The 16,055-nt window shown below is 40.2% G+C and overlaps 1 protein-coding gene across 3 annotated transcripts in view; it reads left to right on the top strand.

Annotated features, from left to right (window-relative positions):
- negr1 (neuronal growth regulator 1) overlaps positions 1-15,528 on the top strand; it is a 134,232-nt gene extending 118,704 nt beyond the window's left edge. For 2 of the 3 annotated variants that reach the window (XM_023411034.2, XM_023411035.2), the window contains one exon: positions 12,324-15,528. In XM_023411034.2, coding sequence (XP_023266802.1) covers positions 12,324-12,424 — 101 coding nt within the window. In that variant the 3' untranslated portion in view covers positions 12,425-15,528. Of the gene's footprint in view, positions 1-11,668; positions 11,724-12,323 lie in introns of all 3 variants that reach the window. The other variant, XM_087175315.1, reaches the window with a different exon arrangement.
- Positions 15,529-16,055: the final 527 nt, after the last annotated feature.

The following is a 16,055-nucleotide window of genomic DNA, read 5'->3' on the forward strand; positions in this document are numbered from 1 at the left end:
GTGGGTGGGTGCATTAGTGGTGGATGGCTAGGGGGTTATTGCTGACAGTTAATGATACACTTCTTCATGTACATATTCATTCACACACACACACACACACACACACAAATACACACCAATAGAAAAACAAACCCACTGCACACACAAAAACACTTGTATGCATCCTGCACAGCTCACTGCTGTCTCTATTTGTCTGCTTCCATCCTCAGTTCTCCTCATACAGCAGAGGAATTGAAATGCAAGTGCTTATGGGTAAAGCCTCGAAGGCCCCGAACAGAAACCATTAACCCTTTACTATTCCCCTGGCCTTGCAGCTGATGAGTTATTCAAGGCTTTTGACAAGGATCCACCCTCTTTACATTCACTAATGATGACGAAAGGTCAGTGAACACGCTGAGAGATGCCTTTGGCAAAATAATCTCGGGACTCAATACACCAAGGCTGCATGGGCCTCTGAAGTGATAAACGGCCCTTTTTTTTATCTAAGTCCCCCCTTCCTGCTGAATTACTGTAACGTTTTTGAAACAATCAATGGGCTGAGCTACGCCCGAGCCAGAGTCCTGTCACCACTGACATTGTTAATTAGCACAGAAGAATCCCAGGCGCTTTTGTCTGAGCACATTTGAAAAGAGACGATCGGATTAGACCATTTTGCTTTACATTTTTTATTCCTAATGCCATCTAGCATGGGGAGATCTTAGTGATGGTGGGCGGCTCCCGGTGGGCCCCCAGCCACAGATCTGCATCCCAGCATGAGACAGTAGAATATGACTGGAAAGAGGCCCACATGCCTTTCACCAGAACAGTAAGCAATCCTTGCACAGATCAGAATTAGGGGGGATTTTTCCTTACTTCCATGATTGTTCATTTGCATTTTACTTGTCTGCCACTAGTGTGTCTTTTGCTTTGTTTGTTGACATTTGGCTGATTGATGTAGAATTTGAGATTACTGGAAACCGCCTTCTTTTCTCCAAATCAAACTAAAAATGAATGTAGTTTGAATCAGAGTAGAGAGGATAAACCACCAAAAATATACTGTGTTACTTTATCAACCATCCAAGTATATTCTTCTGATCAGCTAAAATAAAGCTGATCAAAATCTAATCTTTTCTTTACTGTTTTCTACTGCGTTTTGTCCACCTCAGCCTGCCGGTGGTGCAGGACTGCTCTCTCTGTCACAGCCGGGCTCTACAATGCCTCATTGTGTGTGAATGTGAATGTATCAATGTGCAGCGGTGTGAGTGACTCACTCAGATTTACAGAATACACAGATTTGCTGAATTCCAAGGCGAACTCTCCTGAAAGAACAGTATAGAAAACATTCATGCAGCAGCTTCTAATATCATATTTGTTGTTGCTGAATTTTACGTTCTACCAAATAATGTTTCATTCATATAATACAACACTTTAAGCTTATCAGCCATATAAATTTCAATCAGGACCTCCAGTATTTGGATCAAGTAGCTTATGAAAAAAAGAGTATGTGCATCAAATGTTGTAGTTCACACCGTTTATTTAAGTGAGTCAGATACTTAGAATATTTTATCTACATATAGGTAATTATAAGTATCATGTTGGACTCTGACTGCAATCAGTGCCAAAAACAACTTTATCTGGACATCTCTGACTTTCTTCATGTTTGCTTAGTGAATTAAACGACAAACATGTTATTTAAAGTCTCACAGCGTGTATTATTTTTGGAAGGAGTATTATTTTGGATTAAAAGCTCTCATTCGAAATGTCGAGTTTGTTCTTAAAGGATAAATCAGATCATAATTATAAGTATTGACTGTGTATCCAAAGCCTGATAAAGCTCATTCTTGTGAGCCATATAGCTTCAGTGTTGAAGCTAGAGCGTACCACGGAGAGACATGTTCCTTCATTATGATCAATATGCTACTGTAGTTTATTTTTGAGTCAGTTCAACATACACTTTCCTGGGGTTGTAAATATCTAACTTTACAAGGCCGCTAGATTTCTTGCAAGCGAGAATAAACCTGCTGATAAAACAGTGTTTAGTCATTTTGAATAACATTCACTGAAAACCCCAGCACCCAGTATGAAAGGATATGATTGTGAAAATCTTTTCATAGTATTTGACAATAACAATAATACACAATATCACCAGCCTTGTCCCTGATACCTGCATATTTTATTCAGATATATTTTGTCCCTTCAGAGAATTGAGATCCAAAGACTTCTGGACTTCCCAGTGCAGGGCTCCACAAGGCTCCAGATTGACTAATTCTGTTTTCCAGGTGAAAAATTATTCAATTACTGTGTACATGGAGCTGAACGCTGTTAGACTGAGGCGAGACAGTTGTCATGAATCATGCAAAGAGGGCGCGTAGGAATTGATAGTTATTTGTTACTTGACACAATTGAAACTCTCACTGTGGGTTTAGCAAGGCTGTAATCAAATCTGCAAAAGTTCCTGAGAGTGAGGATGATTGTATTATCAACATCTTACATTCAGTAGATATATTTTAGCATGGTGTGTGTGTGGGTGTGTGTGTGTGTGTGTGTGTATGTGTGTGCGCGTATGTTGCTTGGATAGGTTAATAGGTTACTTGGAAATAGTGTTTTAACAATACAAGTAGTCTTAATGAGAAATTGCAGATTCAATTCATTTTGGTTAATTCTTTTCCTCACACATTATACAGGACAAATTAATATTGATAGAGGAGTTCAGTATTTGGATTCTGGGCCTTATTAACCAATAAAACAGTATTTTTGAAATTTCTTTGAGTATTATTTTCTAGACAGATGGCATTACCCCATTTTATATGGGTACTCTGTGACCCTTTACATTTTTCCATAATTGCCTTTAATGGTATGAATGCAATATAATTGAAGTGACATTTCCCGTACTGTCACAAGAGCGGTGAGTCAACTCGATGAAATCTGTATGTAAATGTGAAGCCATTTGCTCTGGTTTCAGCTACAAAGGGAGATGTGTGTTTTACCAGATGCATGGATATTTGCCGCTCCCGGTACCCAGCTGAGTTGAACCAGGGGTCAATCCACCAGTCCAATTTGTTGGTAAACGCAGACTCATTCCCCTCAGTGATTCCAGTCAATAATGTTTGACCTCATGTGAAAAACAGGAACACAAAGGCGGAGAGCTTGGTACTCACAGACTTGGGAGCTGCAGTCACCAAGCACAGCAGCACATCAAAGGGAAAGAGCATGTGTCTCCATCATCTGTCCTGGTATTTATGCAACCACGAGTTGCACATTGATAGTGTCAGTGTCGCAGAAAGGATAAGCCTGCAGAGGAAAGGCTAAAGTGGATTTGGAGTAGGGGGGTGTATGTGGAGGAGCAGATAAGAGTTAAGGGCTTTTTTTGGGAGGGATCTGACACATTTCAGTATGAGGTTATATTGTATGTCTTTTATTCATACAGCTGTTCCACAGTTATTATCATTGTATAGAGAACACACAACTCAGGACTTCTAAATAGTTGTATAAAGCTTGGAACGATCTCACAGCAAATTGAATATGCGTCACACTTAACTTTGGAATGCACCCATTGCTTTTATTTGGCAGCTGTTTTTCTTTTTTCTTTTTTTTTGGTGCACCAAACCACCTTGACATTTCTCCTCTTAAATTGTTTTGATTTTCTGAAGCATTTCAAAAGAAGCCAATTCAATGCAGCTAAAATTAGCCACATTTAGAAGAATGTTATCTGAGCACAGTAGTGGAGGAAGGATGTTTGTGACTTAAGTACAATTTTGAGGTACTTGTACTTGTGGTTGAGTATTTCAACTTTATGCTATTAAATGCTTCCGCTCCTCTACATTTATCTAAGAAATATAGTTACTTCCAGATTACATTTTACATAAAATAACATAAGGTGTTATGTGTCTGTGAGTTTTGTCTGAACACTAGAGTCATTAGTTATATCATTGAATAATATTTTACATACAAACCATATGATCATCCTTTTAAACATGATACATTGTTATGGATTAAACTACAAAACAGTAAGTTGAATATTTAAAGTCAAATCCACCTAAACATTTACATTAAAACGGTGCATTAAATAGTTTTTTCCTTAAAATTCTTTATTTTTATTCAGTAAAATTGTTCATGCAGGATTTCTACTTCTAATAGAGTAATTTTACATTATGTTATTGTTACTTCTACTTAAGTAAAGTAAAATAATAATAGTAATAATAATAATGATGAAGATGATAATGATAATGAAAAGAAGAAGAAGAGGAAATTTTAAGCACCTTTCATGTAACTAAAGAACTGTTTACATACAGAAAACTGCTTAAGCATATTCATTATATTTTTTTATTGTCTTTGTTTTATGTAGAGCTGTATAATGAGGCCTACACATTGTAATGTAACTCAAAATTTTAGTAAGCTGGAACCTTTGTTTCATACATCTGCAGCAAGCCCACAGAAATGTCAGACAAAGAGCGTCAATGTGACACACGTCAGATTCACTCCTAATTTCTGCCTTAAATACACTCCCCAGATTAACTGCAAATGACATTAGTGATTTCGTTTTTATCCTTTTCAGTGCGGCCCCTCTCCAGGACAGCAGACGGAGGCTATTAAGAATTAATTAACAGCACCACAATTAGTTTTCTAGTTTCAGTATAAAAGGGATTCATTTTAATTCCACACTGCAATCTCTCAAAGCTACATGTGACAAGAAGGTCATGTAAGTAGCATCAGTGCTCTGTTTTGTTCTGTTTGTTTCATTGTCCAGTACCCTGCAGCAGACACATTGAGGCAGCAGGGAGGTTGTGCATGTGTGTATCCAGTTCTGAGACCTTGAACTTAAAACCTTAAAACCATTTAACAAATATCTCACTGTGTGAATTAGAAAGAAAGGTATTCACACACGCACACACACAGACCAGACCAGTTTGGTATTGTGCACCTTTTCTGTCTCAAGCTGCTGTATAAAATACTTTCTCTGAATCAATGGTGCTCACTTCACGACACTAGCTTTTATCTGAACCTCCTGCAGGCAGTCAGCAAAAAGGGGGGGAGTAGAGACTGGAGAGCCCTCACTGCCTCAGGTTCTGTCTTGGCATAATAAAGGAATATTTCAGGTGTGACATTCACAGTCTACGGGCGTACACTATCTAAAGCAGACTTTGAGCTAGCAATAATTAACGTAAACATATGGCGTGTGCCTCCATTGAATTGTGCCTCTCCTCCATGCAGCCTCAAGTCTTTGCAGCGCCTCAGCTAGAAATAATCCACTGCACATGCTAATCACTTGGCAATTGATTTGGCCCTTTTTGGTCAAACAATTTCTGTAAACCTCCGAATTGATCTGAGAGAAATCAATTAACAGCTCAGGGAAGGTAAATATGAACAAAAAATATGGATTGGTCTGCATACAGTATGACCATCTGAGCAAATTCTGGCTGCAGCCTGTGTATTATTGCACAGATGCTCGGTGTAAGCAAATTCCAGTCAGGTTCGACTAGCCCCAGGTGAACAGTGATAACCAGGCAGTCTGGAGTGATAAAGTTATCTTATATCTATCAAGGAGAAAATGCACTTAACCCTCTACATTCAGCCCTGCTGTGTTATCGGCACCATAATGGAAATTGATAATAGAGAGCTGTCTTATCATAATCCCACATACATAACAGCGGGGAATTGCTATTTTAGGAGGCTACAGACGAAGGAGATGGGTGGAACGGAGAGGGCAGGAAGACAGGGTTGCCTCCCAGTTGGAGATCAGATGTTATCGGCTTGTATTGATGGAGCAGCTCAAGGAGACGCAAGTACCATCAGTTTGTGGTAAGACATTCCTCATAACTGGCCAAATTGTCGCTGTCATCACGGGGGTGCAGAGCTAAGCACGGGCTGACTCAGCGAAATCCCTGGGCCTGCAGCAGGACTCACACAGAAATAAAACCCTGATAAGCATTAAAAAGTGAGGGAGAGACGAGGGGCGTGGGGAATTATTAGAGAGTGGGAGTGAGAGACCCAAATATGAGAGGGGGATTATTATAGAGACAGTGAGAGGGAGAGAAAGGAAAAGTGGGGCTGCATGAACTTGCTATATGCTGACGCCATTTGTTTGTGTCCCTGTGCATTTTATTAAGCCTCTCACATTAAACAGATTTAGCAGGAGCAGCCAAAGTCATGGAGTAATTATGCTTTTGGAAATGTTGTGATTAAAAACACTTGCTTAAAGTATCAATCCACTCTCCTTTTTTTCTTTTTTTTTTTTTTTTTAGTGTTTGTTTGTTTATTCCCAGAACGTGCTGATGTGGATTTACCCTCTAGATTTGGGGGAAAAAAAACAAATCTACAAGGGAAAATTCATAAAACATTTTAAAAATGGAGATTTATCCATCAGGCTTGCATATAAAGTACATCATTTGCAAGCTCATTGATTTCCTGCATAACGCATGTCCTTGAACTGATAGATGCAATAAACATAGGTGTAGGTCACTCTGAGTTTTGGATTCCCTCGAATACCAGACTCATAACTTGACTATTCAGTTTAAACAGAAGGCATACACATATACTTTCTGTTTAAGGGGGAGAAGGGGGAGACTGTAAGAGAGCGGTCGATCAATAATGAAAAGGAACAGAATCTGTGTGGAGAATGCCGGAAATGTCTCCTCTGTCGGGATTCCTCCAGCTCACACTGTGCTGAGGGCTCTCTTATGTGTCCAGATACCCCACAGAGGCGTTGATTAAGTCAAGCTGAAGGCCAAAGCCTGCCTGCAATCGAGAGCCCCCAGCTCACTCAGTGAGCTATCAGGTGACCCGTCTCTCTCGCTCATTCACTCTCCAGTCAGATACTGATGCTGAGAGGAGGTATTAGAGCCCAGGCTCCAGCCCCAAAAAGCATTCTGCTGGGTGTTGATAACCGGCAGGCACCAGGATGTGGAGAGAGGGAGGGAGGGAGTTTATTGGGAAAGGGTTGAGGATACGGCAGTATTGGGAGGCGGAGGAGGGTAAATGATCTCTGAAGGCCATCTTATTAATGGAGGCTTTTCATTACTAGCACTAATGCAAATGATTGGTGGGGCTAATGAGCTTGAAGGTCCGTGTGAATGGGGGCTCTGTGGAGCAGCAGTGTGTGATAATCATAGCGGGAGACGAAGGTGATGAGTTTTGAACATCATATCTGGTCATGATGAACATTTTGCTTGTACAAGAACAGGACGAATAGAGAGAGAAATGGATGAATGAGCTGATGGGTCGGCGAGTCAATTGTGCACCAACTCAATATGGCAGGCTGCTACAGGCAAGAGGGTACAAGATGAATGGTGGAGGGGACGAAAGTATTTCACTGTCAGTGGATTGAAGTGAGGTAAAGCATGGAAAATGTCTTGATCGCCTTCTATAAAGTGCTTGCACACTCCCGGTGTGTAAGCACTTAGAAGACGATGAAGCGCAGCACATTCTTTGAAGGCACGGCATCCCCTCATCAGATGTCATGAGCATTGCATGATATTCCATTTATACTCTTTACAGAGCACCAGCAAGGGGCTCCAAAAAAACTGCTTTTAGTATTTGCTGTGGCGTGTTAAAGACACCCTTGGTGGCTGCTGTGAACCTTGCATGTAGAGGGATTTAGCCCGATTTACAGCATGGTGTGTGCAGGATCAGTTCTGGCTCTGGAGTGTCTCATGTGGACTCTCTCAGGGGAGCTGCAGGGGGAGGACCAGAGGCCACTGATTGATGGTCAAGGACATCGAACCCCTCCCCCTACCCTCTTGCTCAGAGGAGCCCATCTCTGAAGTCGTGTCCTCGGGGGGATTGGGATGCTGCCTGGCTGGCTGCCGTCTGTGCGTTGCTTGTGACAGCCTGCTTGGAGGATACGACCAACTCAAGGGATGAATCATCCACTAAAGGACAAATTAATGAATTGGAGACTTAATCCAATCTAAAAACATGGGAGATTTTTTTTTCTTTTCTTCTTGCCTCTCGCATTTTCACATGTGCATTACGGAACATGTATGAAGCTTAAGACACAGGATGGAGGATTTCTGAATGGAGCACATGTTTTCACAAACCCAGAGCGCACAATATTGAAATGCTGAAAAGAGGAAAGGAAAAGTGCTCACGCTATTACTTGATGAATGATGATGTTCCAGTGAATCACAGAGCAGTGCATAATATCTGAGATGGTACTCAACACAAACCCTGCTTCGAGTGTCACTGTTGCATATTTCAGTATGATTCATTATCCGTGTCAACAGTGACTGAGGTTCAGGGCCTTAGCATTTGTTGTGCATATGATATGTGGGTGACAAAACTGCTGCTGATGGAGATTTTGGAGGGATAAGGGGGAGGGAAGAAGGACGAGAGAGAGATTGGCTCGTACTCCCAGCACACTATTTAAAGCTGATGGCTCCAGTCCAGAATCAGAGGAGAGAACCAGGGATTGTTATTTTCATATGACTCCGGCTAGTGCTGGGGAGGCTTCAGTTTTTCATTTCAATTCTGTTGCAAAACAGTAATTGAAGTGTATCGCTTTCATCTCCACTTATCTCCCCTGCTCCTCCCCCTTTGGAGCGCCGCTTGTCTTCCCAGCGTTTGCGCATCTTGACACTGTTGGTTTCTCTATGATATATTGTCTGGGATTCTGTTACTTCATTGTAGCTCGCTGCTGATGTACATGGCAATTAAATTCAAACCCCCCAGCCACCCCCCCCTCCTCTTTCTCCTGTCCGCTGCTGCTGCAGCCTCACACTCGCACCTCTTTCAATCACTGTCTTTTATCCCAGCTCTCTCTTCTTTGATTCCCCCTTCTTCTCCCCAGTATGTGTCTTTCTTTTGCGCTCGCTCTCTGTCTTTGTCTCTTTTTCCCTTCTATTCCCTTCATGTTAATAAGCAGAGTAATGGTGTTGCAGGCAGTTCCTGTTTGGGGAGTTAATTAAAATGGCAAGTTACAACCCACACAGTCAAAACAATGGAGGCCCCTGTTTTTTGCAGCGACACAGGGAGATATTAAACAAGCCCAGAATCAAACACTGTTAGGAGGCAGGAATCCAGTAACACTGACTATACCCCAGCCTGAATTAACACTTCCCGTCCTGCAGTAGTGAGGGGTTTCTTGTTACGCTCTCCAGCCCAGTCAACATTAGTCATAGCGGAGATTCAGTAATTACTTTGCAAGCTCCTGAACTGAACTGCTGCATGAAAAGCAGTTGTGTACAAGATATTAATCTGATTACTGCAGCATTTACTGAGCCAGAAAGTACACTGACACTGACCAGATGAGAAACTGAAGATGGGAAACAGTGACATCTGCCTATTCCCCATCCATCAGCACCTCTCTCTCTCACACACACACACGCACACAAACCCCAAATGATTTTGCTAGCGTGGCTAGCACAATGCAGCTCACTCAGGCTTCAGCAACAGTGGGCCGGCTGAGCAGGACAGGAGTTGTTGCCATGGTTACATTTCTCGGCTCGCTCTCACAGCCCAGGAAAACTGTGTCATTATCCTGTACTTTGGATAGGAGAAGAGAGAGAGAGAGAGAGAGAAGGAAAGAGAGAGGGAGGAGGGATACAAAGAGATAGCGAGGCAGAGAGAGAAGACAAAGATATAAAGCCAAGGAGAAAGAAGGGGGGGGGGGCTGCAGTTCACGCAGGCCAACCATGCATCTAACACACACATCATCAAAATTTGCACCCATTTGTGCTCTTCTAGTCACTACTTTCCCTTTTTTTTTTTTTTACCCTTTTTCATTCTGTCAGTGGAGCTATAGTTTTCACTCTAATAGGTAAACAACTTCAATCCTGACAAATAATGCTTGAAAATATCAGGAAAAAGCAGTGCTGTGGTAGGCGATAATGGGATATGTGGCTTTTTTTTCACTCTCTCCCTGGCATCTCCTGTGAAAATTGTGTCCAACAAGCTATTATGTTGGTAAAAGAAGATCAGTCTCTGCATCATTGTATTTATTTTAACACACCAACAGCCATGTGCCACTCTAATGACAACCAGCTCGGGTTCTTATTGAATAACTACACTGTCCACAGTGACAACAGCACAGTGGGATCCTCTTCCTCTAAATGTGCACCAACGAGCCGTTTGTAACCCTAAAAATACATAACGGAAAGCACTTTAATGTTTGTGATTGCGTCTGTGTGAGTACAGTATGTGTGTGTGGTTGTGCTGTTGCTTTACTCAGTGTGTTTGTGCAACGTGAGGTCCACATCAGAGGAGTTACATTGTGAACTAATTACATGGCCGTGTAAATAGAGGCACCCTGCTGATATGGGCTGTGCACCACATGATTTCCCCTGGTAGAGCAGAGCCTGTTTGCGCTGCCTTGCAGTGCTATGTGTGTGTATGTATGTGTGTGTGTGTGTGTGTGTATATGTGCAGGCATGCATGTGACCTGTACATGCAGCTATGTGTGTGTTTGTGTGTGTGTGAGTGTGAGTGTGAGTGTGTGTGCTGATGGAGAGCATGTTTTGTAACCTGTGAGGTGTGCTTTATTGAGCTACAAGCTAAAAGAGTGTGTCTGTTTTGAGGAGGCACAGTAGCCCCTCCAAATGAAAGGCTGCCCTCTCCCTCTCTGCCCGCCTGACGCAGCTCTCCAGAGAGCCCTGTTCATATTACTGTGGCTGTCTGCTGCTCAGAGAAACACAAACAGCACAAAACAAAGCTGCCTTCAGTAGGAATGTGAAGAAAAGACCTCGTGTAGCCCTCATCTATTCTCCTCTCTCCACTGATGGCTTTTTTTGTACCACTAATATGGAGGAGAGGAAGGGGGGATAAGTGTTTTGACACCCAACTACAAAAGAAGGAGAGAGGAGAAAAGTAGTTTCGAATATTTCAGAATCAGTGGTAAAAAAAGTTTAAAGTTTAAAAAAAGTGCATTCAATTATGTGCAGATTGATGTGCCTTTACTTTAGTTGAGTACTTCTACTCCACTACTGTCTGAGGTCCTTCAGATTAAAGGCACTGCACACTCACACAGGTGTTTTCAGTTACTCATGCTGATTAGACCTGGAGTCAGGTATAATAATAGGGTAAATTGTCTCACCCTAACATTAACATGTGCAACAAAACCACCAGGAGAGTGAGAGAGCTGTCCATCCAGCCTAGATTGTACACACCTCCAACCAGTTCAGAGAAGAGGTCTGATGATGGAGCATAATTGACAACACCTGTGTTAGTGGACTTAACATGAAAGAACAGATACATTGTTGAGATTAAGCCAATTTAACTTGTGACCTGTTTCAATAAGGCAGTGTCTGGTTGTGGCCCTTCATCACGCTTCAGATGTCTATGAGTTGTTAGCAGTTCCACCAAACACAATTCCTCTTTCATTTCAATTACTGTTTGAGGCCCCAGAGGTAATATTTTACCAAAAAAATTACAAAAAAATAAAGAGAGGTTTGTGTAGGAGACCCAATTAAAGGAAAAGTTTATTTTGCAAAATGTGCTTATTCGATTTTGTTGCCAAAATGTTAGATGAGAATGATTGATACCACTCACATGTCTATTTGCTGTATGAATCTACCACCAGCAGCCTTCTATTTTAAAGACTGGAAACGGGAAAACAGTTAACCTGGCTCTGGCCAGAGGTTAAAGAAAAATCCGCCTATCAGCACCTTTAAAGCTCGCAAATAAACACATTATATCTCCATTGTTTAATCGGTAAATCTTAATCTCTAAGTGTAAAAACAACTATTTTCCGCTTTAGTCTTATGCACTGCCCTGGTATCGGTCTTCTCATCTAACTCTTGGCAAGAAAGCGAATAAGCATATTTTCCAAAATGTTTCCTTTAATCGTCTCACAACTCATCAGATTTATCTTGTGACCCACAGGAGGGGGGCTAACCCCAAGGCTGGGAACCACTAGACCAAAGAACCTAACTGTATTTAAAGTAGTTAAAACTAGCTCCACTGGCTAAAGCAGAAAATTTATACGCATGTACTGATGCGTCAGTATTAACAAGGGCCACTTTTCTGGAGAATGAGTACATTTACTTTTGATATTTTCAGTACATTTAACTGAAAATATTTCTGTACTTTTACGATTTTAAATGCAGAATTTTTATTATTAATGGAGGTATTTTAAGATTGTGGAGATGGTACTTTAATTAACCAGAGGATCTGAGTACTTCTTCCACCACTGTTCACAATATACAGTAGCACCGACCATGCAAAGTGTCGCTTACAAAAGCGTGCAGCCAAGAAACCAGCTCAAATCAGCGACAGTTGTACACTAATTGCAGTTTTTACAGTTTCATTTTGATGCACCATACCAAGCTGAGTGTGGGTTTGTGCATGGTGGGTGTGGCAGAGTGAAAGTACAATCACAACTAATCAGAGCCTCTCTTGTTTCCTGCCCACAGCACCCAACACTGCACCCTATGGGAGCACAGGAGGCGCACACGTCCCGCTGGCCTGCCGATACCTGGTCCTGGCTCTCTCCTCCTTCATCAGCGTGTACTAGCAGAGGCCAGCCCAGACACAATGACTGTCGAGAGCATTTATGAATCCCTTTTGACATTGCTGATGGCTGGATTCCAATCTGGTACAGTTTGTTGAAAAGCCGAGTGGGGAAAATAATCAGCGTTACTGTGTGGGGAAATTTCTTTCTTTACTTTTTGGTGAAATTTCTGTCATGTAAATACTATGATGTTTTTTTATTATTATTATTTCCTCTCTATTTTGTTTTTTTGTTTTTTTGTTTATCTTTTGTTTTCTGATTGATTGACCACCTTGTGAATCAGTGCTCACCCCTACCCCCACTCCACTTCCAATCATATCAAAAGCCCCCCCAAACCTCCTAAATGAGATACTTTCATGCCTCTTTCTCTGGGAGGCGATGGCGCAAAATTGACATTTCCATCCGTTTTTTGTACATGGCTAAAAAGAAGCAATTGTGCCAAGTCTCTCAGTACGCAGAATTACCATACCAATGTTGTATTGAATGTATTATGGGTTGTTGAACAAAGGAAAGACATTTAGATTCCTAACAATACAAATTTTGATTATGGAGTGTGCTTGAAAAATACAGAAAAAAACAGGAAAAAAAAACAAAATAACAAAAAAGGCAGGGCTTTTTCAGGACCTGTATTGTCATGATTACTCAATAGATGGATGAACAGTGTTGAAGGTGTGCTTTGTGTATTCTGAAATGGGTCCTTCAGTTACTATGCCTGCCTAACAGCTTTGATCAGGCAGCCGTCAAAGTAGCAAAGTATACTGTATTGTATCTTTATATTTTAATATAGTGTAGGCTTTTGTTTTAAAGTGGGACCAGCTTTTCTCATTCGACCAAGAACATTAACACAGTTCACGACTTTGTACAGTATGAAGGGAGGAACATCGCTGCCCTATGTTTACATTTTTTTTGAAAATATAAATATTACAGTATATTCTCCATACTTTTGTTTTGGTGAGTCCACATACGTGAATGTCAGAACAAACTAAGAAGAAAAAGAAGAGCCCAAGTTGAATTGTTTTAAGCTTTTCTCTTAAAGATGCAGCTCTTTGAAACATACCACCTCCAGTAGGCGTTTAAACAGAGCATTTTGTCTCTGAATTTGCTGTGTACCTACTGATCATCTCCTGGCTGAAAACCCACAGCTGCACACTGTAGGTCGCTTGAAGTTTTTGGCTTCAATTGCTGGCACGATACTTAGTTAATGGATTCTGGGAAAGCAGCACTTTGCAGCACTGTATTTTATTCCTCTCTCTTTCTTTACAGATTATTCAACACTTCAATATAACGCAGTCTGTTTTACAGTTAATATATCTACTTCATTGTACCAATTAACTAATAATTGAAATCCAGAGAGCCAGAGCCCACATTACTTAAAATTTGTGGTAAATACACCAATATATATCATTAAGCACATGATCAAAACAAAACAACAGTAATGAAACTTTGAGTCTAATCTTCCCGTGTTAATTATGAGCAACAAAATAAAAACTATGAACATGCTTATCACTACAAACATGGCCTAAGGTGCTAACAGCTCCTCCACGATGAGCGAGTTTAACACAAACAGATGATCAGTGTCCACAGAGCCAGTGAACGTCCACAGGAGTGTAGAATAAATTAAACCATGAGGTCGTTTAATAGGAGAAACTGTGGCTTTTTGTTCACTCAAATTAATCATATCAAGGATCAAAATCAGTATTATTGTCAGGGTTTACTTTTTGACAAGACTTTCAGCATTGGCATATTCATCTTCAAGTATCTTCAATCCATGATGGAAACAGAGACACTGTACTATAATGCCTTAACAGTACCATAGACATTAAATTAACCTCCTTTACAAGGACACTTCCAGATGTTCTCAATAATATACAATTCATTCGTTTGACACATGCAAATTAGGAACTATATTCAGTAAATATTAATGTGTCAACCTATGGCTCTCGCAGGTATTTTCAAATAAGCCAGTTGCATCTGATACAAATGCAGTATTTGTCGTACAGGTTAACATGTTTGCAAGTCTTGTTTGGATTTGGATTATGTTATATTTTGCCCCCCATTCAAGGGACTGACAGTACCCAAGTTCACACAGTATTTTCACATGAACTTGTAACTGCAAACCTATAGAGAAATAGCCATCGCAGTTAAAAGACTTAAAGCACAAACACTGTTATTACTTTTACGTTTTGTGGTGATTTGTTTTAAGGTCTGGTAAACTTTTTTTTTTTTTTTTCTTTTATTGTTTGTACTGAAATTGTTATCAGCTTGTTTTACAAATTATGAAAATACTGCACCATATGATCTTGTTTAAATGTTAAAGTATAATGAAAATTGGTCAGAAATATATTTATTCTCTTCCTTTATGAAAACAATGTATAAAAGATACATTTGAAACATGTAAAACTGAATATGTGACATTTATTTGAATGAGGCTCAGTATGGCATAGTTTATAATGTTGTCAGGTTCATTTAGATGCCATGACTGTTGTTGATTTTTTGTCAGACAAGTACATTAAAAAGAACAATGTTTGCAATCAAATTACCTACTTTTTGAAACAGAGAGGGTGTGAACCAATATAACAGTATTATAGAACAGAATCAATGTGTGTATATTTGGAGAAAATAGGATACCTTTTGATCTTTAGAGCCAGTGTGTAGTCATAGTTTTCACACACTTGCGTGTTTGACGATGTGCAGAGAGTATGGTTGTGCTGCATGTCAAAGTTAACCTGTGTTTTTGAGGTGGCCATTTTACAGGTGTTCATACTCTTTTTATTAATGGAACCAGTTTTCTTCCAAAAAAACCTTTTGGTTCTTAAACCTGGTCTGAAAATACATACCTCCTACAGATCACCAGGCCATGTTTGTTTGTGATTTATTTGAATCAACTTTGCTGATAAACTAAAACTGCTATTCAGAGTCATGATAATTATTGTGGCACATTGGTGACAGTCTGGAGTTATGTTGGTTGCTTATCTAAGCAGTTAAGACCATGCTAGTATTCCATATGAAATGTACTGGATGTTGATTATTTTGAATAATGGTATTAACAAGTCCCTTTTATCCAATCACTATTATTTGCAATAAAAGTCTTCATGTTACAATATAAACCCATATCTGAATTAATGAGCACTCCTAGGGGTTTGTCATTATCACTATTATTATTTGAGCCAGAGTGCGCCATTGCAAGTCTCCTCTTTAAAACATAAAGTTTCCCAAAAACTGTTTACAGGCTTCTTGATTTTAGACTTCATAATCTTCATAATCTTCATGTACGCTTGGCCAAAAGTGGTTTGTTGGAGAGGAAAAATATCATTCTGCACTATTTCAATTTTGAAAAACTTAACAAGTGTTATCGTCCTTTTACTGTTCAAAACGACCAATTGAGTAGTGAGTCTGTTGGTCAATAAACAATCTTGTTAGCTGAAAACACATGTCAAGTTCAACCCTGTACAGCTGAACCTAGCAGATCTTAAATGATAGTTAGAATCCCTAAGTTACACTTTCATGGACATGACACATTAATATTTATAAATCAGGATCATTGAAAATTCAGGACTGGACTGCAACTTGGTCTGTCAGTCTGTGCAAGCTGTAACATTAGCAAATGTTACAATTAAATCAATTTAGGACCAAT

This window comes from Seriola lalandi, unplaced genomic scaffold (genome assembly GCF_002814215.2).
Source record: "Seriola lalandi dorsalis isolate HSWRI2012SDOR001 ecotype SW California unplaced genomic scaffold, Sedor1 jcf7180002054446, whole genome shotgun sequence".
Lineage (NCBI taxonomy): Eukaryota > Metazoa > Chordata > Actinopteri > Carangiformes > Carangidae > Seriola > Seriola lalandi.